Source organism: Catharus ustulatus, chromosome 4, assembly GCF_009819885.2.
Source record: "Catharus ustulatus isolate bCatUst1 chromosome 4, bCatUst1.pri.v2, whole genome shotgun sequence".
Taxonomy (NCBI): Eukaryota; Metazoa; Chordata; class Aves; order Passeriformes; family Turdidae; genus Catharus; species Catharus ustulatus.
In genome coordinates this window covers 76,793,033-76,820,856 of record NC_046224.1, presented here as the reverse complement: position 1 = coordinate 76,820,856, position 27,824 = coordinate 76,793,033, and the positions used below count along the sequence as shown (strand labels likewise).

Sequence of the window (27,824 nt, the reverse complement as noted above, 5' to 3'; positions counted from 1 at the left end):
GCAAAGCATACGGTTTTTTTGCTTCTTGAGTGGGTTGCTCAGGCATCCAGCCATAAAGCAAAAATTGTTACTTTGCAAACTCAATTATTTTCTCTCTTCAGATATTTCTTGGAGCTCTAGCTTTTTCCTTTTTTGCCAAAGGATTTTCTGGAAGCTATATGAAGAGCATGTCCAGTCAAATTGAAAGGAGATTTGAAATCTCATCGTCGATTGTTGGCATTATTGATGGCAGCTTTGAGATAGGTATATGTACTTTCTTTGAAAGTGGATAAGTGCTTCTTAGTACACTTTAATTCCCCCAGGAAATCTATTTCTGTGCTGGCTCTCTCTCTCCTGTTGATACAGGTAACTTAATGATCATGGTGTTGGTGAGCTACCTTGGACCGAGAGTTCATCGGCCGAAAATAATTGCTGTTGGGTGTCTCATCATGTCTGCAGGAGCTTTTTTGTCAGTGATGCCACAGTTCCTAATGGGACGGTAAATATGGAGAGTTTTCACATTGTGCACTAATTGAACTTGATTATATGAAGTGTTTTCTAAAGCATACATCTGAGTTAAAATTCTGATAGTTGTAGTTACTTCCAAAAGGAAAATGGGTGGAATACTGACTTTGATGTCCTCTCTGAAAGCTTACCTCTTGCTACAGGTAAGAGTCAGATTTCTAGAGGACTTAGATGTAACTAAGGATAAAGTGGGTAGAATTTTTCACCTGGTATGGATATATATGCACACACATTTTTTCCATTTTTTTTAAACTGTGTTCCCTTTTTTATATTTAAGTGAGCTGCAATTAGATCTTGATGGGCAAGGCTTCTTTCTCCATGGTGGCTACTCATGATAAACTCTTTGAAATGCTGAAGATTTTAATGTAAACTTGGGGAGTATTAAGCATCTAAATGCCTCATTTACATTTAAGCTGTAAAACTTAATTGTGAGAAGCAGGTTATACCTTTCCAAACCTTTGGCATCCTTGCATCTGCCACAAAGATAAGAAAGAGGTGCCATTATGGAAAAACATCAACCCTGTTGTATGTAGACAGATGTGGATGAACTCTGCCTCTGTCCTGCAGTTGAAAGAATGATCTCTGGAAGCAGATTTGTTGCTCTTCAACTCAGGAAAATACTGAGGTTAGAATCATCAGAGCACTTGAAAATGGCATGAAGATACCTATTTTTTTACACTAAGCACTGGAAGTGGGCCTCCCCTCCACTTATTGTGTGTGAAGCAGGAGTGAACATTTGTGGGAGACTCAGACACACTTCCTGCAGAGCAAAGTCCTTCATCTGTCAGTTGTATTTCACACAGTTGTTTTCCAGTTACAATTACGAAAGGATAACTGTTAGTGTGGACAACTCCTCCAAGAGTGTGTCAGCGTGCTCCCCAACATCATCTGAGGGCCCTGCAGTCACAGATGCTACAGAAACACTCAGCACAATGATAAATGCTGGTAAGATAAAGCTCTGGTGCTGGATTCCCTTCTTCTGCTTGTCCCTGTTGCACACCCTTTTTTACTGGAGTAAACCCTGCTAGAAACCATGACATAAATAAACTCAACCTATAATGATTGTTAAACCCTGTATTTTGTTATTTTACTGTTGCTGTAAAACATTGCCAGGATTATGTTCATAGAAATATAAATGTTTATGACCTGCAGATTGTGAGAAAACAACAAATTCCTATCTGTGGCTCTTTGTTTTGGTGGGGAACCTTCTACGTGGAATTGGGGAGGCACCAATTATGCCACTGGGAGTTTCATATATTGATGATTTTTCTAAAGAAGAAAACTCAGCGTTTTATATAGGTAATGTGCAAATGAGCGATTTTTATGCTAGACATTTGGTTCTTTAACATTTCTGTAGTCGAGCAGATGCTCAACAAACAAAATTATCTGGATAATTTTGTGTTGTGCAGAGACAAAACAAACCCCAAACAGTGCAAAAGAGGTCTCATATTTATTTTCTAGGGGTATCTCCAGGATGGTCTTTTTGCTTGCCCTGAGGAGTTTATGTGATGAAGAGAGGCATAGTAAAATACTGGTTTCCCCAAAGTGCTGAATCATACCTGTCTGATCTGGCATATCATCTTTAGCACCACATCTTCAGAGAACCAGATTCTTCAGAATTTTTCATAGATATGGGAATGATCCTTAATGTGAGGATCTGTAATGTAGTCAGAATAAATTACAGTAATGTGAATGTATTTCAGGAGCTCTTACTTGAATTTTTGAGTTTTACATGTAGCACACTTTCAGTTGAAAGCTTTTTAAAGTCACTGTTTGCTGAAGGAAAAAGACCACCTGGCCAGGGTGTTGTAACAAATCCTTTCTATTGGGATTCTGATCCTGTTTGGATGGCACACTACCTATTGCCCAAGATGGAGAGGCTTACACCCAAGCTAATTAATTTGTTGGCAGATTGATTTAAGAGTGTGGGATGTTTGTGTGGCTGAGGGAGTTCAAGAACTGTGGCCTGAAATCAGTTTGATGAAATTCAGCTGGTCAGGAAGATAGTAAGGCATATTTTCAGGAAGTGCTCAGTATGTAGTGCTACAGGGTGAGGCCATAGCCGATGTTTGGGAATGAGGAAACCTGTAGGTTGAAGAAAATGGAGTATTGTGGTGTTAACTGTCAAAAGCAAGTATTCCACTAAGCAGTTATCCAAAATATTTGTAAATGCCTCTGAACTTCTGATTAAAGGTATTTTTAAAAGTTTAGCTAATTTTTTTTCTTGTCAGAATCCAACCTGGGAGAGATTGAGAGGCTGGGGACTACTGGGCAAGTGAGATCAAAAACAAAGTAAACATGGAGAGTAGCATAGATGCAGCTAAAATGGAAATTGGTTTATGCAAGAGAAATTAGGTATTTAGTTTACATTTTATTAAAGTATTTCATTTTTACATTCAGAATAGCAGTTTTCAGTTACTTTATTTTGGTGGACTGAACCACTTTGCAAAAAAGTGAAAGTTGAAACAGTCTTTTCCATAGAGCAGAAATTTCATTTCTTGACTAACTTTAATTCTTTTCTATATCTTCTTTTATCATCCAGCTGAATTAATTTAAAATCAGTGTTTCTGTAAAATACAGACATTTTAAAAATGTCCCATAATAAAAAAAGTCAGTCTAGCCTAGCTGATAATTTTTGAGCATTAATCTCATTGTTTGACCCTGAACAAGAAGTTTCAGCTTTGTCTTTCCTTTTTCCGTTGATGTTTTGTTGAGTAAGAACATAAGTTATTTTGAGGCAGAGACTGCATTTTCTTAATAGAATGAACTAAAATAATTTTGCTAGTGCTGTGGTGACAGTAATAATACCGGAGTTGCCATGGGAAGGAACAGAAAATTTAGCGTATTTGTTAAGATGTAACAATTTATTTCAGAAGTTCTGGGTGATAAGCTGAGCAATCACTATATTCAGAAGAGAATTTTCAAAACCAAGTCTCTCTCAGGAGGAAAATCTCTGCTGTAGAACACAATAGGATTTACAGAGCACAGTGCTGGATGTGGCAAGAACTTACAGGCTTTTGGGAAAGAATTCCTTTTTTTATAATGGAATGAAGCCTTCTGCAATTTCAAAGTGTCAGTTCTGCACTAGAATTCAGGAATCCCAATTACTGAGTTGCAGTTTGATCCCGTTACCTCCTCACAACTAAACTTTAACAGAACAACACAAGTGGCAAGGGAATGTGAGAACCTATGCTTGAATTATTTTGCAGTATTTTATTTTATGTTGGTTGCCTGTGATGGTCACAAAAATCAAATTGTGCTCTATTTACACTTCCGGTCAGCAAAATGCAGTGTAGCTTCCTGGGTTTGTCTTAGCCTTCAGAGCTTATTCATTTGCTCCTAGGGCCATCCCACCTTCTGATCGACACCCCAGCTATGGTTAGGGCAACTTGCACCTTATGTTCTTGCTGCTCAGGACATTCCACAATAACCTGAGCCCCTCTCCTGCCTGCCCCTTCCTCTCTTGTTTCCTTGCCCTCAGAGAGGAAGGCTTGCCTTTGTCCACGCAGTGTTTTGCCCCATCTCCCTTCTCTTGCAGGCCTGGTGAGATCCTCGGGGATGTTTGGGCCGACACTGGGCTTCCTACTGGGCTCCTTCTGTGCCAGTCTCTGGGTCGATGTCGGCGCCGTGGATGTTGGTACGGGACCCATGTGGGTCTCCTGGGATCGTGGGGGTGGCACCTTGGGCCAGCAGGGCTTTGGGTGCAGGAGCCTCCATGCCAAGGAGCACCTCACCAGTTCACTGCCCCAAAAACAGGGGCTCTCCAGAGAGCTTTTCCCGTCAAATATTGGCATTTTAAAATCAGATGTTGTAGTGTGGTTGGAGTAACCCTCCTACCCCCAGTGCACCTTTTTTATGCTTGCACACACACTTGTTACACCCTTGCTGTGCAGCTGAGAGCAAATGATTGAATAAAAGGCAGTCCCTATGTTGAGGGAGCAGTGAAAAACTCATGGACACTTGCAACACTTAGCAAAAGTATGCTGCAAAGATTCATCTCAAAACTCATTCACTTAGAAGTCTCTTATCCCATGGAAAACTTGAGGATATTTTGGGGAAAACGTAGAGTTTGGGGATGGAGAAGGAGGGCACTCAGATTGAGAACAGGGAAGGTTTTGGTTTTTTGGTTTTTTTTTTTGTGGTGGAGGTCATTTTGCTCATTCCCCCAGAGGGTATTGGAGGATTGTGGCAAAGAAATGCTGCCATGGGCTTTTGGACAGATCTATTGCAACCTGGTCTAGTGGAAGGTGTCCCTGCCCATGGCAGGGGGTTGGAGTGAGATGATCTGAAATGTCCTTTCCAACATAAACTATTATGTAATTTGAAACCAGCTTCATGTCAATTCTTCATATGGGCCCTCATTCACCTCTATCCTGTTTTAAATTATATATATGAGGGTATACAGTAATGTATACTAATCTGTAATAATTGCTCTCCATAACATTTAACCTATTTTCCTGTTTTTCTGTATTTTATAGATGCCATCAGCATAAATCCTAAGGATAGCCGCTGGGTTGGTGCCTGGTGGCTTGGATTGCTTATCTGTGGAACAGTCAACTTCATTGCCTCATTGCCTTTCTGGTTTTTACCCTATTCTTTACCAAAAGAAGGAGAGAATGAAAACTTGAAGATTAGTCACTTGTCAGTTCAAGGAGATCACTGTAAAATAGACACCCCAGCTCAGCCACAGTTGAAGTTCTCAGAGGCAGCAAAAGGTGAAAGATTATTGCCCAAATGTTTGCATATGAATTCTGTCTCATGGATTCATTGTGAGCTGAGCACGGACTCACACAGCCTTCAGAAAAATGCATGTTTCTGCGCTGCAAATTATCGACAAAATTTTGTCCTACTATAATTATTCTTTGAGGGCAAGTTTCAGCTCTCTCCTGATATCAGACTGCTGGAAAAAACTTGTGCTGTTTCACTGAGCACCAGGGATCCTCAGTTGATAGTTGTGAGCTGATTTATTACACCTACAGTCCTCTGATTATGAAGAGAGAGTGGGGAAAACATCCCATCCCTCATTCATGACCGATCCATAGCAGGCAGGCTCCTGTTTCACTGAGGAAAACCTTTGGGAAGGAAACTTAGAGCTTGCTGTGACTACATCACATGTTGGAGGGACTCCACTGGATCTGTAGCTCCTGTGTATGAGCTCAGGGATGCTGAATTCATCTCATATAGGCAATTCCAGATCCAACAGGCCATTGCTTTTATTGTTATGCCTTTAGTATTAGACCCAGTTTGTTTATATGTGCACACCTACAGTAGATGTGTTTTGAGCTCACCTTTTTAGGCAGCTGTGCCAAGAGCTAGACTACAGTCTAAATGCAGGTGTTTATGTTCACTTTATTTGAATGGATTTTAATGTTGTAATCAAGTGTCCCAGAAATTATTGCAGCATTCTTTGGGCAGCCAAGTGCTTCTGTTCTTTAGACATCACCCTCATGTGTGGTTGGTGAAGGCTCCTGCTTTAGGGACCACATACTACTCTTGGTAGAGGATCTTAACACTCTGTGCAGACCTTGTGAAGGTGTGCTGAGAGCTGAGCACCCCAGAGAGGAATCCTGTGCCACATAGAGGATAACCCAGGATCCCTGATTGCCAGCTCAGCATCCTCTGATGTTGGGCTGTTTGGCCCTGCTCCTCCTGTCAGGCACGTGTTGGCAATGACAACACTCACTTGAGTGTTGTGGTAGGCACAGAATTATAACCTGCAACGCAGCCAGTAATTAAATCCAAGCTAATTTTACTATCTAAAGGATACCAAAACAACTCTTCTGTGTTTAGCAGGGTGTACAACATATACCTCTCCATTGCAGATTTCTTGCCAGCACTCAGGAAGCTGTTTGGAAATCCAGTTTTTGTGGTGTTCATCTTCCTGACTATTCTGCAGTACAATTCCCTTGTTGGGATAATAACTTATGAGCCAAAGTTTATGGAGCAGCAATTTAATGTATCCGTGGCAAAAGCCATCTTTCTAATTGGTAGGTACCTGACTTATTTTCAAATTCCACTGTCAAAAAGCAAGCTTTTATTTGTTATTTTGCCTTCTGTTTTAGAAGGAGCTTATGTTAACTTTTTTGGTTAAAAAGGAAGCATGTAGTAGTTTCCTAATTTTCTTACTGTGTTTTGGAAATGGATGTTAATTTTAGTGTTAGTTATCCTGGTGCTGCTAATTCAGTGAGCTAGAGGATTATTAAAACCAGGTGGAAGCTTTTTTCATAGTAAGATTTGGGTTATGTGTTTTTGCAAGTAAAAACCACACATCTGTCATCAGCTGCAACTAAGTAAAAACTAATAGAAATTTAAAGTGTTTAATGAGATGTTTGATTTTTTTTTTCTTTTCAGAGTAACACATTAGTATAAGTATTCTTTGATCTTGATATGAAATCCAAATTTTATAAGCAATAAGGAACCAAAATATACAAGTTTGAGTCACTTCATTAATTTCAAATCTCTTTTTCTGTTTACCAGTTCCTTCAAAAATACTTTGTCGTGTGCTACAAAAAAAGAATGCTGAAATTATATTTATCTTACAGGAATTTATATGGTCTCATAATCTGGAGGGAAAACCAGGCTATGTGAGGTCATTGCAGAACTGATACTGCATTACTTTAATCTGAAGACACAATGCCTTAGCTACAAATGTGGGAAGAATTTTCTTTTTCCTATCTTTTTTCTTCTGAATGCTCAGAAAATTTTACAGAAATGACCAAGGAAACCAAGCGACCTGAAAAGGCAAACCCGTCCCACTAACACCTTGTAAAACCTCTCTGTTCAGGAAGTATATGTGTAAGGGCTGGTGTTTGAAATGCTGAACAGATTAAATCTAAATGTGAATAATCTCTTTGCTCACTGTCAGATTGACATGGAATCCAGTGCAGAACCAGGTGCAACTTCCGTTTATATTTGGTTTTGGTGACTTTTTTGTAGCTTTGACAAAGTTTTGTTTTATTTTATATGAAGGGCATATGAGCTAAGACATCACTCACTTCAGTTTCTAATAGGTTAAGGTTGTATACGTTTTATTATATCTACATACAAACAACAATAGAGTGAAAATGCAGTGAAGACTGAGGAACTGAGCTTTCTAAAATCATAATATGATTTGAAAAAGAAAATGGGGATGTGAAATTACTAGAATGGAATATGAATCTCAGAACCTCAAAAGAATCAGCCCAAAAATATTTTGAAAATACTAGAACCAGATATTTATTCTAAAAGACTCAATGCAAGGGAGAGCAGTTAACATTTTTCTTGCTATCTATTTGCAGGCGTGATACTTTTACCTGTCACAATCCTGGGGATGTTTTTAGGAGGCTTCCTGATCAAGAAATTCAAGCTTCACATAACTGAAATGACCAAGTTTGCGTGCGTCACCTTTATAGTGGCGTATTTGCTGAACCTCTTGTACTTTGCGTGCAGCTGTGAGGCGCTCCAGGTGGCCGGGCTGACAGCGCCATACTCTGGGTTTGTATCCCCTCAGGTCTGGGGTGCTTCAGTCATTTGTCACAGCTGCTTCTGTGGGGGTGATGCACAGAAGAAAATCCAAGGTTTTGAGACAGAATTGTCAGTCTGAAGTCATACCTAAAGCTGGAGATGGGGAAAATATGCCAATTTTATTTACAGAATTTTGTTTAAACTAGACAATTCATTTTTCTAAATTCTTTTTCCTAAAAATACCTACCTATTTTGGCAAATTGCTAAAAAAAAGATGACGTTTATTACAGGCAAATTAAATTTGTTTTCTCTTTCAAAGCTTTAACTTAAAGCTAGCTTTTTTCTATTATGTAAGGGAGTAGGATGCAAAAGAAGTGTTGGAAACGTCTTGCCCCCAGGCAGTGCCTCCAGACGGGACCATTGCTAGACGAATAGTTATGAGCCCACGTGGGGGATTGCCAGCCCCCTGTGGTACTTGGAGTTGCTTGTGAGCCATTTCTCATCTGGAAGGTACAAAGTGGTCCTGGGCTGTGTGCTGCAAGGAGAGCCTGCCCCTCCCTTACCGGGACCATGGCCCGTGCTTCCTCGAGAACCTTCTCCAGACTCTAGCAGCCTGCCACAATTACCTACTGTATCAATTCAGCTTGGTCTGGTCCAAATTTCACAGAATTTTAAAGGATTAAACTGAATCCAGCAGGACTGGGGTGCATTTTTAGTCCAGAAAGAAACTCAGCCCTGTGTTTTTTGAAACAGAGTCTGTCCTCAGGGAAATATCTAAGTTATCTTGATGAACCTGATGTCCAGCTCAACTTTGAGCTTAGTTTCTGCCATGAAAGTATTTCAGGGGTTTGTGCAGTGGAGATAACCCTGGTTGAGTGCAATATCTGGTACTGCAGAGTGAATTAAAAATAAGCATAAACAACAAGAGACCATATACTGAAAGAGCAATCACAGTTTGTCCAGAAGAACTGAGTCTGGAGAGTTTAGCACATATTAGTGTTTCTGGTTAAGTGACTCATTTAGTGTTTTCCCTGTTCAACAAGTCATATTTTGAAGACAAGCAGCAGCCTAATGAGGGCTAAGTCCCTCAGTTACCTTCCCTTCTAAGAGACTTAGGGGAAATGTAGTCCACATAATTTGTGCTTTTGGCTGAGGGAAGGAAGAAACAGGAAGAAAAGGCAAGTTTTGGTCATTTTTCAGTTTCATTTGTGATTGACTTCACAGCAAGGGTGATTTGTAGATGGTGGGCTCCTAACACTTTCTGGAAACTGAGCACTGCTAACACGTGCTCAGAGTGTCCTGATAGAGTCACCTGGATCCAGTGAAAAAAAATGTCAAGTAAATCTTGCTGTTTTGGTTTTATGTGGTTTTACATTCCTACCTCTATCACCTGGATATGGTATGATATCATGCTGCTGAGGAAAAGTATGGTCTTTTCGTGGACCATGTTTCTGTGATAAGAGATTCTAACTATGACTTTCTTTTTCTTGGGGTGTGCTTTCAAATGCAAAAGTAATACTAGATATTCCTGCCCAGCCTTTTCATTACCATGCTTTTTCAGTGACAATCCATAGGAATGTTAATGCTTGATGAAAAATCCCAACAGAACTTTGTTTTAGCTGAAAATCACCTGAGTGACCATATGACAGCTTCATAGTGCATTGGTGGTAGCAGATAGCTGCCCATTCTGATTGGCTTTATTTTCTCCATGCTTTTCCTCACTATTTCCCTATATATTTTTTTTCTTTTTACTATATAATTCCACTAAATAATTGCTTAACTTCTTTCTGTTTTCCTCCAGAATAAAGCACCTTTCCTCCAGCAAGCACATCTACATGGCCAGCTGCAATGCTGAGTGCAACTGCAAGGTGGATCAGTGGGACCCTGTCTGTGGGGATAATGGGATCACATACATGACAGCCTGCTTTGCAGGGTGCAAGTCATCATCTGGGACAGGAAGGAATATGGTAAATATCCAGGCAGGCAGGTGACTGTGCAGTAGGTCATGGAGTAATGGTTTTAAGTTAAAAGAGGGTAGGTTTAGACTAGATAAAGGGGAGTCATTTTTACCATCAGGAAAGCCATTTCCAGGACTTCAAATAATTCTACCTGAGCAAGACTGTTAAAAACATTGTGTTTGCAGAAGAGTGTGTAAATGCTTATATTTTCTGGCAGAAGCAGAATTGTCTTCAGTGACAATACTGAAAAAGACAACAGCCCGGGCTGGTATGGCAAGTGAAAAATCTAGCTGCTGAAGTGTTTGTTTATCACCACTGAATTCTGAATAAGTAAATTCCCCTTCTCATCTTCTCCTTTCAGGTGTTTCACAATTGCAGCTGTGTGCAAGGACAAGGGCTCGGGCTTGGCAATTCCTCTGCGGTTTTGGGACAATGCCAAAGAGAAAGCTGTACCAAAGTCTTTCCCTATTTTTTAGCATTGCAGACTGCATGTGCATTTTTTTTAGCCTTAGGAGGCACTCCAACATACATGATTATGTTTAGGTGAAATACTTTACTTTACCTTGACCTTAAAGCTTGGGGAAAGAGAAGTAGAAAATGATACCTACTATTTCATTCCTGCTGTGAGGAATGGCATGTCGATCAAATTGTGCCCCTGAGGATTTGCCTGTACTCTGAAATACAGCTTTTTTCAGAGGCAGAGCAAAATATCTGTCCAGAAATTTAATTCTAATTTGATGCTGAATAGATACTTTGGTGATGAAAGGGGGAGTATTATGCTGGTCCTGAATGCTGGGTTTCAATTCTAGCAAAGAGATGTTTTTATAGGAGCATTGGACTTGAAATAAGATGCAGTGCTAAGCCATAGCCAATGCTGTTCACATTATTCATACTAAAACAGGTACTTTGTTAAAAGCCTTGTGGCTTCACAATGTCCTCTATGTTGGGAGAAGTCTGATGCTCCCATTTTTTTGGTCAGCTGATTGGAGCAGAATTATAGCAGGAATATTTTTTTCAAGTTTTCATTCCTTCCATTGGAAAGCAGCACTACTGTTTTACATTCAGAAGAAAAGACAATGTTCTGTGCCTGCCATGTGGAAGTGTCTTTATCCTCCTGCTCACATGTGGATCACAATCACGGTGGTCAGTGCACGTGACTGAGTAGTGACTGCGTAACTTGGCAAAGCTGCTGATTTCCTGCAGTATTTGTAAGCATAGTGCACACCTGGGTTATGGACAAGACTCACTTTGCTGGCCAGTTTTCAGAACCCTATTGTGTATAATGAGAAGCCTTTGATGCTGACGCTCAAGACAAACAAACTCCAGGGCAGGGAGCAGGCTGGGCACAGCAGGGCTGCCTCCTGCCCCTGTGCCAGCTCAGTATTCCCCTCTGGTTTTTATCAGTTCTTGCAGCTCACCTGATGGACACAGGTTGCTTTCCGCTGGTAAGGAATGAGGTGCTTTTACAGCCAGGTCACTCACGTTGGCTGTGTTGCTGTGAAATGCTGGAGGCAGAGGTGGGTTTAATCTAACAAGGACTACACATCCTTGTTCCTTCTGGTCACCACTGCAAAAGTGCACCACTGCAAAACCCTCATAAAGTGAGGCTTGGTGCTTGACCTAGAGACCTGTCTTGGTTTGGTTGCTTCGCTTTCACGTCCCTGTGCATCATCTCCCGAAAGTATTTACAACCTGTTTTGCTTTGGCTCAAGATGAGTTTCTGTAGATTATTCCATTTATTTCAATGAGTGTTCTTCTGCAGAAGGACACTCTGCATCTGTACTTTAGCTTTGGTAAATGTTTTCAGTCAGGGCTCGAGTGGGCTCTGCCACAGTACCCTTGCAGGGGGGCATGTGCAGGTGCATTACTCTGTTCCTCAACATGCTGGTTTTGTTTCCTTTCCAGATCTGTTTCTCCAGACCTGAAATCCTTTGCTGTTGGAATAGAGACTTTGGGTGGTAGAGTACTAGGTAAGATTTCATTTCTTTGTGGTTTTCAAGTGGGTAATCAAAGAAGCCAAAGAGCTAGACCAAAGTTAGCCATTGCATTGCGCTTGCTCCAGAGAAGAACAAAACAAACATTCTAAAATTTTTCTTTGTAAGTAGACTATACATTTCAAAATGTTTGGAGGAGCTTGCTGGTATGTATTTATGTATTATGATAATCTATGCAGATTTTTTTCTCTACACTGAAAATAAATTAGACAAAGGAAGGAAATTTCATTTTACTTTGGAGGGTTTTTTTAATTTTAAATTGTGGACCCAGCTACATGAGCTTGATCAGTCTGCATATCCGTAGCACCCATCCTCCCTTTTGCTGACCATTATTCACTTAAAGCTCCGGTGTACTTTGCCTATTATTTTGTTTCTTGAGTTTATCTGCAATGAACAGATAAGTATTTGGGTAAGTATTCAGACACATAGTCTGCCCTGCCTCAAGCAAACCTTGCGTCGTCATCCCTTGTTTGCTGATTTTGAAATCTCTTCCTTGAAGACCAGCCCAAGTAGTGGTTTGGATCTCTTTTCTAATCTCCATATTTTAGCTGATTACTGCGGAGAATCAATCTTCTACTTTGATAAGACAGTTAACTTCACAAAATTGCACACTTGCTCTCAAACAGCTTACTGATGATATTAAAACAGTATTGTCTAAAAGATATTCTTTGAGTACTACATAAATGTAGGCTTATTACCCAGTTTCTGTGGAGTAAATGCTTAGTTTTGTCCCTTTGCACTGCACTAATTACCTTTTAATGGCAAGCTGTTGTGTAAGACCTGAATAGATACATCAATATGCATAAGTATTAATATGTCATGGCATGTACAGTAGTTTCACGAATACAAGCCGCATGGATTATAAGCCGCACCCCCGGTGCCTCGACAATGTTGCTGTCTTTGTCAATAGATAAGCCGCACCCCGAATATTAGCCGCACTTTCGTTCGTCGCGAGAATCCGTGCGCAGCTTTCACAAATTGGCCAATTAGTAACAGGATCGCGGCATAGCGGGCTTTACTGGCTCGGGGTGGGGCCAGGAAGGCTCGGCCCGCTCATGGTTGCCGACGGGGCCGGGTGGCCCAGCTCAGCGCCACGGCTCGGCGGGGCTGGCCGGGTGGTGCTGCCGCCGCCGCCGCCGCCGGGCTCGCTGGCCCCCCTCTCCCGTCAGCACCGCCCCGCTGCCGCGTTCGCTCGCCCGGCTGGCAGGGCTGCCGCCGCCGGGCTCGCCGCCTGCCCCGCTGCCGCTTTCGCTCGCCCTGCGCCTCGCGAGCGCCGCGCCCGCCCCGCGGCGCTTTCGCGAGCGGCGGCGGCTCGTGGCGGCGGCTCGCGGCGGCGGCTCGCGGCGGCGCTTTCGCGAGCGGCGGCGGCTCGCGGCGGCGGCTCGCGGCGGCGGCTCGCGGCGGCGCTTTCGCGAGCGGCGCTTTCGCTCGCCGAGCGGCGCTTTCGCGAGCCCCGCTTTCGCTCGCCCCGCCGGCAGGGCTGCCACCGCCGCCACCAGGCTCGCCGGCCGCCCCCTCCTGTCTGCACCGCTGCCGCGTTTGCTCGCCCTGGCCGGCACTGCAGGCCCCCGCACCGCCGGGCTCCCCCACGCTGCTGGCCCCGATTCTGCTGGGCTTCCCCCGCTGCCAGGCAGCCCCACCCGCCGGCCTTCCTGCTTCTGCCATGCTCCCCTGCACTGCTAGCCCCAGTTCTCCCGGGCTCCCCCGCCCTGCTGGCTCAGGCTCTGCCGCCCTCCCTGCCCCGCCCTGCTGGCTCAGGCTCTGCCGCACGCCCCCCACACTGCTGGCCCCGCCTCTGCCAGGCTTTCCCACCTCTGCCGGGGCCGGCCGGGCTCCAGCTTGGCTTGGGGCTGCCGCGGGCTCTCACTTCCGTGTTGGCAGCTTTTAGAATTTTGTTAATAGATTAGCCGCCCCGGAATATTAGCCGCACTTCCGGGTTTCCACCAAAATTTTGGTCAAATTGGTGCGGCTTGTATTCGTGAAATTACTGTAATTCCACACCAGGGATTGCAAAAGAAATGTTGATTATATTATTTTTTTAAACAACCGAAGTTAAACTTCTAATAAAAATAGCATTAAAGGGAATTGCTAACATTTCCCTTGCTGGATATTATTAAGCTGTAATTGTCCATCATTTCAACTCCCTTTAAGTACTTGCATAAATATTTTCACAAATCTTGTCATCTCAAAGCTGGAACTGGATGTTCAGTCCCATTCTATGCAGGCATAATTCAAAAAGCTGGAGGTTCACTTCCTCATTTATATACTTGACATGAAATTAGGAGCTCTCCATGTCAGAGATCATGTAATGAGAATTTTCTTTCCAGGAGGACTCCCAGCCCCGATTTATTTTGGTGCCTTGATAGACAAGACCTGCTTGAAATGGGGGACAAAAAGCTGTGGAGGATCTGGATCCTGCAGAGTATATGACACAAAAGAATTCAGGTAATCCTCATTGAGGTTTGGGAATCTGGGCAGCAAGGACCGAGGTGAACTTGCCTCATGCCAGCTGTCTGTAGACTGATTAGGGTCTAACTGCACCATAGCTCCTTACTTTGACTAGACCTTAATAGGTAAATAAGCCAAATACTTTTTATTCAGCCTGACACCTAAAATTGCAGGGCACTTCCTTAAGTAATGAAAATTAGTTCTTTTGTTGTAGTCTACACTGAATAATAAGTGCACTGATTAATTCTGGGACATTTTGTGGGATGCTGAAAAACTGTGAGCTACATGTAGCTCTGCAGAGTCTCTCCCTCATCCCCACTCCCTCCTTCCTCATTTATTTGCTTCCTGTTGTCTAAGACACCTCACAAAATCCCCTTGGAGGGAGGACACAAATGACTGGAGAACTGTGGCTGGGAGCACTGAGTGTGCCAGTGAGGAGATGGAGAGGGACAAGGACAATAGGCAAAAAGCCCCAGCTGGTGCAGCTCCTCTTTAGTTAGCCCTAAAATAGAGTCTGCTGAGTGTCTCCAGACATTTCTGCTCTAAGACCTGATTAGAGCCTGTCTGGGCTAAATATCACCAGGTCATTTGCTTTCTGCCTCCTATTTCTTATTTTAAAATGTGACGAAATACCTGGCTGAGAACAGATGATTTTGTCAAGCTTCTCCTTCTATCTTACTTGGTTCCATAGAGAATTGCAAAGTTTTATTAATATAATTGTGTTTTGTCCCTTTTTCCCCCCCCAGGAATGTCTATCTTGGCCTCATTGCAGGACTACGGGCAGGATGCTGTCTCTTGTACTTAGTGCTCTCCGTTTTAATTATGAAACGCTTCAAACCAGATGGCAAAGAGATGACAGATATTAAAAATGCAGAGAGATCAGCCAGCAAAGAACTAGATACTGCTAACAAAAGAGAAATTCTTCCTGGTTCAAGAACCTCAGAGGAGAGTGAGGAAACTTATATGTAAAAATGAAACAAGACCTAGGCTTCAGTTTTTCTGAAGTGCAAAAGGAGTCTAATTACTGGCTATAACAACTAGTTTACATTTTGGGAGTTCAAAAAGTATCTTTGAACATTGGCTTTTTATTGGCTTTACCCATCATCTTCCTTTTGTCATCTAAAACAGCAATAAGGGGAAAAGGTGTTCAATATTTTGGGGAACTCTGCCATCCTCCTGCTCTCAGTCCCTTTCCTTGACCCACAGTAGGACAATCCAAAAATTTTGCAAATGTCATAAATGTGATTATGATTGAAAAATTAAGAAGAAATCCATAATAAGCTGCTTTGTTGTTTTCCACTGAGGATATTTCAAGTCCTCTTGCTCTGTATTTAGTCCTAGAGCTCTCCATGGCCAATCAATCTTGACTTGGGCTACTGTGATGTGAAAAGTAGGGGGGGTTTTGCTGTGAGGTTTGTTTTGCTGTGGGGTTCCTGACCAGAGCTTATGGTTCCAGACTTGCTCCCATGTGCCATGACCAGGTGAGACCCCCAGGGCTGTCAGGGAGCACCTTCTGAGCTCAAACAGCACTACAGCTCTGGGGGTTTGGCTTGAAAGGGTTAAACAAAGTGGACAGCAAATAAACAAAGAGGTGTATTAATTTTGCAGCACATCTCAGAAATGGGTTTGAGATAGACTGAACTGCAATAAAGTGATAGGTACTTAAGTTTCTTTGGTTTCTTTTTTTGGGGGGGTTTTGTTTGGTGTTTGTTTGTTTTGTTTGTTTGTTTTGGGTTTTTTGTGTGTGTGGAGGGAAGGGAGGCCAGTTTTATCCTAAGGACCACTGTATTTGTACCACATACCTACATTTCCTTCCTTTTTTTAAGGAACCTTCAATACACCTTGAAATACAGTACTGCACACTTGAAAACTCACAGCTTTCCACAGACAGCCTTGTCCAGAGAGAAGCTTTATTAAAGGAAGCTCCTAACAGTTACTGAATGGGGAAAGAAATCTCTAAAAATATTATTTGTCTAATATTTTGTTGACAGCCCTCAGGCAGTACCTTTGTATTAGGACCAAACCTACTCAGCAAGCTCACTTTAGATTTTGTTTTATTTTCTGGAGGGTATCTTTTCTCCCTGCAGTGCTAAAACCAGGAGCCTAAAACCAGGAAACAAAATTTTTCCTAATTTTAATCTTCTTTTAGGATATGGAATGGAGATAATAGACATAAAGAAAATCTACCACAATTTATCTGAAAAAGTAGCAGATCGCAGGGCTAATAAGAGGGATTCTCAAATGATTTTATGACCTTTCTTCTACCATCTGCCCCACCTGAGTGCAAGAACAGGGATAGGAAAAGGATTGGTGGCATACTCACTGAAAGGAAGTTCCTCATATCCTGGCCTTTTGGGGATGGAGTTGTTTGCTTTTAATTGCTTCAAGACAATGACCAGCACTTTTAGACATTGTTTTGTACATTCACAGCTCTGATTATCAACTGCCAGCAGATCTGGGCAAGGTGTGTCTACTATGAGAGATGAAAGGAAAGACACTCTAGCACAGAAGATAGCAATAAATTATTAAATTGAAATCGAAGTTCCAGACAACACCTCGGGAACTGTACACAGAGAAAATCATGGTGTGTCATTCTCCTTCTGCAAGCATTGTAACATTGAATAAATGCCTTGGCAGTTCTAGAAACACTCCTGATCTGCGCCAGACAGAGTCAGTCAGGTGACTCACACTAACATCATTTTCCTTTTACTTCTGTTGTTTAGGTATTTCTTTCTGTGCACTGTTGTATTTTTGTGAGGGTTGTTGTTGATTTTGGTTTTTTGTTGTTTTGGGGGTTTTTTTTAATTTCTTTTTTATATTATAGGGTTTTTTTTGATGGGAACATCTTGATTTTCCCAGGAGGTAATGTTTTATCAAAGGCATGTTGATAATTGATGTCAAACTGGAAATGAGATTCTGGTCAGATCTGATGATTCATGCCCAGATCTTTAACCCAGATGAAACTTAGCGAAGCAAGGTTTTTCAAACAAATAGAATTAACATCATTCTTCATAACAGTGCTAAATGGATCTAGCACAAGCCTTGCCACAGGTGATATTAAATGAACTTTTCACTCATTATTCTGACAACTCCAAGGCTGTCTCACTTTCCTGTGTTTTCAACATGGACTGGTTTTTTTTAGTGCAAATCCAGCACTCTCCTGTGAACAGAAGGTAGAAACTTCTTAAAGGGGAGCAGTTTGTATTTCAACAGCCAGCAGGTACAGAGCATGCCAAAAATTAAATAAGTTGACCAGTCTAGTGGCATTTTCCAAAAGCTTTTTATCTTTTCCGATTCCTCCTGCTTCAAAGGCCAGGCTTCACCAACCTGAGAGGCAGAGGGGGCCCTGGGGCTCTGGGTTGATTGCAAAATCACATTACTGACTCTAGGATCAACACTGCTATCTTTGTCCTGTGTGAGAGCTGTGATATCTCTGAGCACCATCACTTGGAAAATCCTCCAGGAAAGTAGAAAAGCCTGTTGACTTTTAAGTTCATAAGAGAGATTGTTAACCAAGAAAGCCATTCTGGAGGCAAATTTGCAACTCTACCAAGCCATTTTTGTAAATACGGGCTACAAACCATGAAGTTTCAGGATCATTATAGAGAGTTTGATGGGCCATACATAGTTGTAAGTCCACTTAAATCAATGGTCAAATGAAAAAGGCAGTGAGTTTTCACCAGACTGCAGGAGATTTAAGGGCATGAGCTTTGTGTTTACCCAACTCTTCTTTGAGGATTTCAAAAAGCTCTTTAATGGCATTTTCAAAGTCCTTGTGTCAGAATAACTACATGAGACAGAAGACAGCGCAGTTATTGGGCATTTCTTTGCTTTTAGATGTACAATTGAGCAGACACAATGACCTATGACTACCTGTTTTTATCATGCCTTCTAGTTGTTTATCAAAGAAATGGAAAAAACCCCAGCATTCCTAAACCCACACTTTTCTGTATGTATTAGGATCATGTACCCTACATAAACCAAGCCCTTCTCTGGCTTTTGTGTCCTCATTATCGACAACTCCTGTCTATCTTGGCACAATAATAAGTTGGGAATAAAGTACTAGTTGTTGCAGAATAAACAGAAAATACCTCAGGCTGTCAACTCAAATTTAAAGCATTCAAAATGTTTTTAAAACATAGGAGAGAGGTAACATTAGATTTAGACTACCAGTTTTCAGTGTAGAGTATGTTGTTATTTTCCCTTCCTCAAGTTTGAAATACGGTCAATGTTTTTTCCAGCTGAAACTGTTAATATGGATGTGAATCATGGTTTTTGGGGTTTTTTTCTCCAATGGTATTTTCTATTAATGTGTTTAGTCTGAACTACATAAACATAACTAAATTCTAGTTCAAGTTGGGGATTGTTTTCCAGTGGGACTAAGTGTTTTTTTAGTTAGGTGTTCTAAACGTGCTGTAATCTGATTACCACTTTTAGTGAAAAACTAAGTAAGTCTTGAGTGACTGAGAATATCAGAAAGCAACAGGTCATCAGATTTCTGTAGATCAGTTTAATGAACTTGGATGGGGTCAATAAGGTAATTGTTATAAGAAAAATACAGCTTATAACAAAATGTTCTGATGGAATCCTTGGGTTTTGGTCAGGAAAAAAAAAAAAAGGGATTTTGCTGGAAAAAAAGCCCTGGGAAATATTATTAAAATTCTTATAACAGATCTGCATCTTAAACTAGAGATGTTCTGAGTCAGTGACTGTCAAACCTAATAATTAATCTTCTCAGCTGTGTTGCACTATAAAATATTTATATAAAATGCAACATTTTCTTCTGTAAAGTCACCAGATAGGAAATCATCCTAAGAGTTTTCATGTTTCTTTGTAGGAGATAGTGCTGCATAAATGAATGAGCGCTCTTGTTATCTGCAAAAACCATAAATGACTTAATCTTGTTTAAATGCCTATTTATTTTAATATCATCTTATCAATGGAACACTGATGTTACATATTATTACCTGTAAAATTAGTATTACACCAGGTCACATAATCACAGACTTTGTGCTGAGTCCTGGCTTAACTGACAAGATCAAAGAAACCTGAAAATTACTCCTGTGCTAATAGCAGGTTATAATAATAATATCATCATCATCATTATTATTATGATCTGAAATATCTCAGAGGTCTGCCAGGTTTTCTGTATTGATTACTTCAATATTTTTTTTCAAGCTGCAAGTGCATGGTCAGAAAACCGTCTCTTAAACATAAGAGATAGATAAATTTCTATATAAAATTTTGTTCTTCACGGCCAGAAGAATGTATGACTCACACAAGATTAAAATGGGCAAATGTAGTATTGTATCAGTTGGAGAATGGCTCATCAGGATAACTGGTTTGCAGTGTGGAACATAGCAACACATGAATAAAATTGCAAAGGAAGAGAAGAATTTGCTTTAGGAGACAGTGGAAAACTTCCTCATCGTTGCTTGTAAGTATAGATCTGCATCTTAAAAAGCTGATAATGAGAGGAAGAATTTCTTTTTTAGGTGTACTATTTTAGGTAATTTGGGTAGCAATTTTGAGTTTAAAATCCTTTGTACTTAGAAATCTGAAAAATCTAGTACCAGGCTCACTGAATAAAGCATTTTACTAAAAAACCTAAACAAACCAGGGCACCTCAAAATCGTTTTATTTTTCAGGGGTTTTTTCAAGTGTCATTTCAGAGCAAGCACACAAAGAGGTGCAACTTATCTGAAGATAAGGAATGTTTGCCAATCCCTGACTGTTCCAATCTCGTATTTGCTTTAGCCTGCAAATACCTGACCTTATGTTAATTGGAAAAAAGTCTAGATCATAAAGTTATAAACCAATATAAAAAATCAAGAGGAGATTTACATTGCAATCAAAGGTGTGATCACGGATGAGTGAGCTGAAACTGCTGAATCCAGCTGGCACCTGCTCAAGTGCTGAAAAAGGCACCTGCTACCGCTTCTGGGAAGGTGATTGGACAGAAAGCCAAAACCCTGTGCTGGAAACTGTATGGCCAAGGCATGTTCATGACTACTGCCATTTGAAGCTAAATGAATCAAAACTTCCAGCTGCAGAACTGTTTTCTCCAGGCAAAAATTACTCATTGGTCAAGAAATAAAAGGGTGGGAACTTCAGATAAAATGTTACCAAAATACTTATGAACTATATGTAATATAGTTTTCAGACATGCAAAGTCACCCAGAATGAGGAAACATCTCAATAACTGTTAATAAACAACCAAACATCCTGATTTTTGAAGCTGTATCTCTTTAGAGTAGGAAATATATCGTAAAGCACTTCATTTCTTGTATGTTTACTGTCATCTAACTCGCACAAATGGGGGCTTTCAAAGCACTTGCAGGGTCCTGTTTCATTACTGAATGTGAGTTAAGCTTTTTGGCTTTGGGATGCCATTATAAAGTAAACCTGAAGGACAAACTTTGACTTAAGAGTTTGACTTATGAATCTGGTTTATAAGTGCTTTGGAAAATTTTATTTTACCCACCTTGCATTTCTTGACTGAAGAAATGAAATTGTAACAGAGTAAGGAGGTGAATGCCAACATCCCAAATGCCAAGGATCCCTGTTCAGTTTCAGTGTGTCAAAAAATGTCTATCCTGAGGGTAACAGCTCCTCCAAGCAAACTTTTGGAAGCTAAAGAACACTTCTTGTCATGTCAGATCATTTAAATGTTTATGTGCAATATATAATTGATTTTTCCAGCTCAGTTTTTCTGTCCTCTCTGACTCCATCGTGTTGATGGAGACTGACCTAAAAGCTAGAAATGGTAAGTTTGGTGGAAATACCATAATCACGTTTTTCCTGTGGATCCAGAAGAGATCTTCTGAGAGAAAAACTGAGGAGCAGAAAGGAACAAAAATAGTTCATGCTGATCACTGAGCTGTCACTGCAGAGGCTAAGTTGCAGCAACTTGCAAAGAAACAGTTACAAGTAGTGGAGTAATTCCTTAACAGGATTTTCTCTTTCAAACTGCACAGTGCAGGGACTCAGTCCAGCATCAACACAAATGCTCCCAACCCTGCATGCAGTCCCTACCCAGAGGTCCCCTTTTTTTTAATCAACTGGGCTGCATTATTTGCAGATCTTCATTGTTCATACCAAGTGTTGGAACAATTTAGTCTCGTTACTGTAAACAATTCTGTTCCTTGCATTTCCAGTCCTTTTTCTTTGATCTCTACAATGACCTAAGTAATATGTAAGAGCTGATGTCTGCCCATGTGGACTCTCTGCACAGTGTTTGATAACTATTTTTACTATTTCATCTGGTTTTGGAAGTGGAATAATTTAGACAATACATCAATTTGATAAGTTTTTATTTTGATTTTGGTCTATCCATACTTCCTTAAGTATGTGCTGCCACACCAGTTTTGTTTTGCTGTTCTACATTTGTTGAAATTTTCAGTTCTCCCAAACCTTTTAAGGATCAAAAGCAGCATATTTGTTAAATAAATTGTCTACTGTTTCTTTCCAGGCCAATATTGACATTTTTTTGCAAGGCCACTGTGACTGCCAAGTGCTTCCCTTCTCCATTAGTGTCATCAGTATAGAGATAATGACACCTGACAGGTCTTCCAGACCTACTAATGCTTGCATGACCTTAAGAACTAACTGTTGAATTTCCTGTATCCTTGGAGGGTTTGTCAAACAGGGCTGGAATAAGGGCATTTGTGAGACCTGGATGGCAAAAGCATTTCTTACTCTCCATAATACTTCTTTTTAACCAACTCAGTGCATTCCTGAAGTCAAAGAAAACAACAAACAACTTTAAGTCCTGTGTATTAAAATGAGGATTTAAAAAAGACTAGTGGGCTGAAATTAATGATGATTCAGAAATGAGTCAGCTATTGAATCCTCCATCAAAATCTGTTTTCAAGAAGGGGATATAAAGGAGAAAAAAAAGGATAGTATGAATAATTGGAAATGAGCTTTTACAAGTACAGTAATTTCACAATTACAAGCCGCATCGGTTATAAGCCGCACTTCCGGGGTGTCGGAAATGTTTCATTTTTTCTCCATATATAAGCTGCACCTGATTGTAAGCCGCACTTTCGTTCACAGCGAGGATCCGCGTGCAACTTTCACAAAGTTGCCAGTTAGTAACAGAATTGCGGGATCACGGAGTTTACTGGCTCGGGGCAGGGCTGTGTGGGCTCGCACTTCTGGGTTACCAAATTTCTGAACCTCATCAATATATAAGCTGCACCTGATTATAAGCCGCTCTTCGGGTTCGGACCAAAATTTTAGTCAAAATGGTGCAGCTTATAATTATGAAATTACTGTAAATACTTGCAGCTACTTAATGTAAGTAAGGAATTCCAGAAAGCATGCACAAGAAGGAGCACCAAGAAAACTAATTAGCTCTATTACTGCAGATATCATAAAGAATTGATAACTGCTAGGATTTCAGGTGAATGCAGCAGACAATTTGAAATTTTGGAAGAATTGAGAGATCTGACTGCAATAGAACACTTATCCTTGAAGTGAGTTGAACACAACACCCAGGTTGTGATTCTGATCCCACAGGGCACTCGGGGTGGGCTTGCACAGAATTCTAGGCTGTCCCTTATGTCTTCATATTTCACACTGATTGATGCATTAAATTTGTAATATCCTTTAAATTCCAAGAGTTTTATTAGAAAGGAAAATTAATATGTTTGTTTGAAACTCAAGTCAGTTCTGTTGTTCTGCTGCACTGCATATAATGCTTGACAGACTGGTATTTTACCAAAAAATGCATTTGACAAATTCTGAAATTTTAAAAACAATAGTGATAACATTTAACACTGCTTTAGATGACAACTAATGAGTTCCCCTCCCAGTTTGGACAAAGTAAAATTACTCACACCTGATAGATTTGCATCAGTAGAGTCCTTGACACCAAAACAAAACTGGTTTTGTTTTTTTTGTCTGTCATATATCTGTGATGTATTTTATTGCCTGGAGATTCTACTCCAGAATAAACCTATGGCAGCATCCATGGGGGTGGTATGCACCACATAAAGAAATGAATAAGCTTGTCTCATGTTCTGCATTGATTAAGACATAAATTTAGCTCATGGCACTGCACACAGACTTGGAAAGACAATTCTTTTTTTTATGTATTCCACCTTTGTCTTAAAGAGGAGATACTCAAAAAAAGTGGAAACATCTGGAGCAAACCATGCTTAGCTAAAAAGTATTTTTATATTGATTTTGAATATCAGATACTTCTTAAAAAGAAGGAAAAGCTCTGCACAGTTATTTTCCCAAGCACTAATAGAAAAGACAAAAATAATTACCTTGCCTGCTTCCAGCACAAAAAGTAGCAAGACAAGATAAGACTTTTCTTCTTTTTCTATGTTTTTCTCTTGTCCATTGTGCAAGCACTGAACAATGTAAATTTATTTTGTGGTTTACAGCACGTCACCTTTGGTGTGTTTCTTCTAGGGCTGGTGACTACACCACTTCTTTGGGCAGTCCGTTCCAAGCATTTCTGTCAAGAAAATATTCCTGATGTCCAAGCTGAACCTTCCCTGGCACAGCTCGAGGCCTTTTCCCCTTGTCCTCTCGCTGGTTATCTAGCAGAAGAGCTGAAGCCCCCCCTGGCTACACCCTCCTGTCAGGGAGCTGGAGAGAGCCACAGGGCTCCCCTGAACCTCCTTTTCTTCAGGCTAAAGAAGAATAAAGAACTCTAGTTTTGATGGATGGAGAATCTCTACCTTCAATAAATATAATTTCATTTGGAAAATAATGTCCCATTCTTCTCCCTTCAGCTGCTGCGATAGCTGCTAAGTGGCTGTCATGACAGACATTCCAGAACAATTCAGCATTTTGCTCAACATATATTGTTTTGGATTTTTTTAAAAATCTGTCTATTAACCATATCCCACTGAGCCTTGAGCATCTATTTTAAAGTATAAGCCTTCCTGTTGTGAAATGGTACTCAAGTGCTCATGTTTTTATTTAAAGTAATAGCGAGTCGTTAAGCTCCAAGTGATGCGAGTACAGCGAAAGCAAACTGAGAAATACACAAAGGCAACTCTGAGTGTACGTGCTGAAGTCTATGAGCCGAGGGAATTTTAAAGTGTGTGGAAACACGGATGGGTGCTTTTCCTGCCTGATGAAGAATTTCTCCCGGAAGAACCAAAACTGAGTGTGGAAAACACAGCGATGGTCGCGACAGTCATTGGGAGCGGCGCTGTCACTTGAGCGCCCTCTACCGGACCCTGCGGGGCATCGCAGCGCAGCCACCAGGGAGCCTTCTGTTTCACAATCTCTTCACGGATAATCATAATAAAAAGGTATTTTAAAACAAAATTTCACGATTCCAGGGCTTTAAAAAAAGTCTTTATGAAAACGTGTGTATTTTTAAGCAGGCATAGCTTTTTCAGCTGCGGTAAGACATAATGCTTCTTGGGAAAATGTTACTTTTGCCAACTTTGAGATGAAAACCAGGTGCAATGATGCAATTCGGTGTTTGGCTAAAATGCTTTGGCTTACTGTGAATTTTGATTGAATTTGATGGAATCAAAAAGCTTGTCCTAGCCTTGAGCTTGTCTCTCCTGTGTCAGTTCCCTGCATGGCTCTGCGCACGAGGTCAGGATCACTTTTTGTGGGCCTTTGTCATGTGGATGTTCTGGCAGCGTCTTTGATGCCACTAAAAAAGCCAGACTGGCTCTGTCAGAACTGCCAAGGAGGTTTTTCTTTGCCTGTTGAGAGTTTGGTTCAGACTGTGTGTGTATTTCTGTTACTGCTAATCAGGTACACAAGAGGCATTTTCAGACTTGTTTGTTAGTGTTTATTGTTTGCAGTTTTGCTATTAGTTATGCTCTCTGTACAGTGTTGTTATTTATTATTTAGTTACTCACAGCATTTTGAGTGGTACTTCAAAAAGTAGCTGACCTGATTCACATACCACTGGTCTAAATTGGTTTCTAAATAGAGGATTCATTCTCCACATCAGAACAACCTGGCAAATGTTCTTTGATCTTGCAATTGTCTTCTTCATTCATAGCAGCATCTTCTTGTCCATTCTCTAGAGGCCTGCAGTTCTTGTTTTGAAATTGTTTCTTTATCAATATATAAAAAATTATTCCAACCAAGTAGGAAGGACCTCTTAAAATTGCTCCTAAACCAAGGAAGACATACCTGTGGGACAGAGCACAGAAGATTGGGCCAGGTGTTGAGTTTTTCTAAAACACTGAAGAAAATCACTTTCTTGGCCGTTAAGGCTCTCGTATATATATTAAAAAATGCTTAGAGGAAGACATTAAAACTCATTGTTTTTGAATGATACCAAAAACTGGACATTTTTACTTGCAAAAACTTCTCTCAAAGCACTGAGAATATTCTTTTTGCTTATGAAGATAATTGGAAAGTGAAACTTCGATCATCCTTCTCTTTTTTTTTTTTTTTCCCTGAGATTTTTAATCACTTTAAGGTTTTAGATTCTTCAGGGCTAGAAATATATTGAGGTCACTACAGTGGTCTATTGTATGTAAAAATAAGAAGCACATCAGAAGTGGCCAAGGCTTGAGTGAAACTGAGAAAAATCTATGGAGTGTTCCCCCTGAAGACTGATAGTGTTAGGGTTTCACCAACACCTACATCTACTTTGTACAATAGTTTTTCATGGACTTTTCTCTCAAAAGTGGCCAATGCACAGAGTTAACAAACTACCTGCAAATAAGGTAAATTTGTGTAACTTTCCTCTTTTTGGTAAGTCCTTAACTCTGAAGTATTTTTAATTGACTCTAAGTCTATTACAAATACACAATTCATTCCAGAAATATCTGTCATGGATATTAAATTTCTTTTGTACAACATAAAAACTGACTAAAAATTGAGAGCTTAACATGTGATTTTGAGATTTTTAAATTTCAGGAATTCTGGACTGACTTAAAGCTGAGCCCAGAGTTAGGATCTGACCAAAATTTTGGATCACACACTACAGTGTAAGAGGACCAAGCATGTATTTCCCCAGAGAGGGTTTTTGTGCCCTGATTTGCTTTACCTGTGTGCGTTGGAGTCATAGAGCCTGCAAGCACCTTGCTTCCCGCAACTGGTGCTTCCCCATTTCAAGCACGTCTTGTCGATGGCTGCACCGAAATAAACTGGTGCTGGAATCCCAGCTGCAAGGAGACAAGCAAAAAGGGGACAAGATTTCAGAGGAAAGGACATCTTCTTAGAAATCAGTTTTATACTTGCCTAGTGGTGATTACACTGGGACTCTGCAGTGATTTCTCTTACCTATCATTCTCATAGCGAGTGTGTATAGACCAACTGCGAGAGCCTTTAACTCTGGCTGAACACATCTGAAAAAAAGAGGGACAAGTAACAAGTGTTGGCCTATTCAGTGGTTAGACATGACTATTAAATTGCTATGAAATACTCTTGATGACAACATTTGGAAGAAGAGTGTTCCCTTCATCTGCTGGAGTGTGTTAAATGGCATGAAAAAGGTGAATTAATCTACTGATTTCCATCAAATAGCTCCTGGCAAGTCCATTCTCTACACATAATTAAGGAATGGAAGTTTTTAAGGTCATAATAGGACTCTGTCCTGACCTTATGGGCATGGACTCTCCAACTACCTTCACTCTTGGGCATACACTTCCCTCACTTGATGGAATATTTAATGGGAAATATCCTATTACCCTAAGACAAAAGAGTTTCAGGTAGCAGGGTTAGAGCAGCATCTTTCTGTGTTCAAACAGAATTCCTGTGTATGAGGACACGTCTTGGACAGCAAAAAGCCTCCCTGCAATATGTTCATCTGTTCTGTGGGGAACTGCATTCCAGGCATCAGAAATGGGCGTATTCATTATATCTCCAGCATCTGCCATCTCCTTGCACATCCAGAAATACTGGCAAATGCATGGCACTTGCAAAATACAAGGAGAAAAAAGGAATATGTCCTGGAAAACCTGATAACAGAACACAGAATCACAAAATGATTTGGTTTGGAAGGGACGTTAAAGATTATCTTGTTCCAAAACCATGTCATGGCAGGGACACCTTCCACCATCCCAGGCTGTTCAGAGCCCTGGCCAACCTGACCAACATTTCCAGGGATGGGGTAGCCACAGCTGCTCTGCGCAACCATTGCCAGGGCCTCCCCACTGTCACAGGGAGGAATTTCTTCTAACCTAAACTTTCCCTCTTTCAGTTTGAAGCAATTACTCTTTGTCCTACCACTACAGTTCCTGAAGGTGCAAGAAAGTCCTTTTTTTTGGCCTAAGGCAAAGAAACAAACATGACTTTGAAAGCCTCACTAGAAAGCCTTTGGTAAACAGCCAGCTGTACTCACCTAAATATAAGCATGTATGAAGGAGTGGCTCCCAGGGCGTAGCAAAACCCACCTATGACTTGTATTACCGTGTAATAAATGAAATTCATTGAACAATCGTTGCTTTTTGGACACTGCCCCAAGGTGGCAGAAGTGTTTCCTGACCATGAGCTGTTGATTTGAAGACATCTGCAGTTATGGAAGACCTGG

At 40.8% G+C, this 27,824-nt stretch overlaps 2 protein-coding genes across 7 annotated transcripts in view; one reads left to right on the top strand and one right to left on the bottom strand.

Annotated features, from left to right (window-relative positions):
• LOC116995258 (solute carrier organic anion transporter family member 1C1-like) overlaps nt 1–16,013 on the top strand; it is a 30,346-nt gene extending 14,333 nt beyond the window's left edge. For 3 of the 4 annotated variants that reach the window (XM_033057777.2, XM_033057778.2, XM_033057779.1), the window contains 13 exons: nt 102–243; nt 346–478; nt 1,319–1,449; nt 1,657–1,803; nt 4,043–4,141; nt 4,983–5,219; nt 6,327–6,491; nt 7,782–7,977; nt 9,749–9,914; nt 10,267–10,448; nt 11,811–11,875; nt 14,227–14,344; nt 15,094–16,013. In XM_033057777.2, the coding sequence (XP_032913668.1) occupies nt 102–243; nt 346–478; nt 1,319–1,449; nt 1,657–1,803; nt 4,043–4,141; nt 4,983–5,219; nt 6,327–6,491; nt 7,782–7,977; nt 9,749–9,914; nt 10,267–10,448; nt 11,811–11,875; nt 14,227–14,344; nt 15,094–15,316 (2,004 nt within the window). In that variant the 3' untranslated portion in view covers nt 15,317–16,013. The remainder of the gene's footprint in view (nt 1–101; nt 244–345; nt 479–1,318; nt 1,450–1,656; nt 1,804–4,042; nt 4,142–4,982; nt 5,220–6,326; nt 6,492–7,781; nt 7,978–9,748; nt 9,915–10,266; nt 10,449–11,810; nt 11,876–14,226; nt 14,345–15,093) is intronic. The other variant, XM_033057780.1, reaches the window with a different exon arrangement.
• Nucleotides 16,014–25,109: 9,096 nt separating this feature from the next.
• Nucleotides 25,110–27,824, bottom strand: part of LOC116995815 (solute carrier organic anion transporter family member 1C1-like) — a 42,415-nt gene continuing 39,700 nt past the window's right edge. For all 3 annotated transcript variants that reach the window (XM_033058819.2, XM_042779227.1, XM_033058820.2), the window contains exons 13-16: nt 27,636–27,820; nt 26,576–26,640; nt 26,340–26,457; nt 25,110–25,474 (exon numbers count right to left, since the gene is read on the bottom strand). In XM_033058819.2, the coding sequence (XP_032914710.1) occupies nt 25,261–25,474; nt 26,340–26,457; nt 26,576–26,640; nt 27,636–27,820 (582 nt within the window). In that variant the 3' untranslated portion in view covers nt 25,110–25,260. The remainder of the gene's footprint in view (nt 25,475–26,339; nt 26,458–26,575; nt 26,641–27,635; nt 27,821–27,824) is intronic.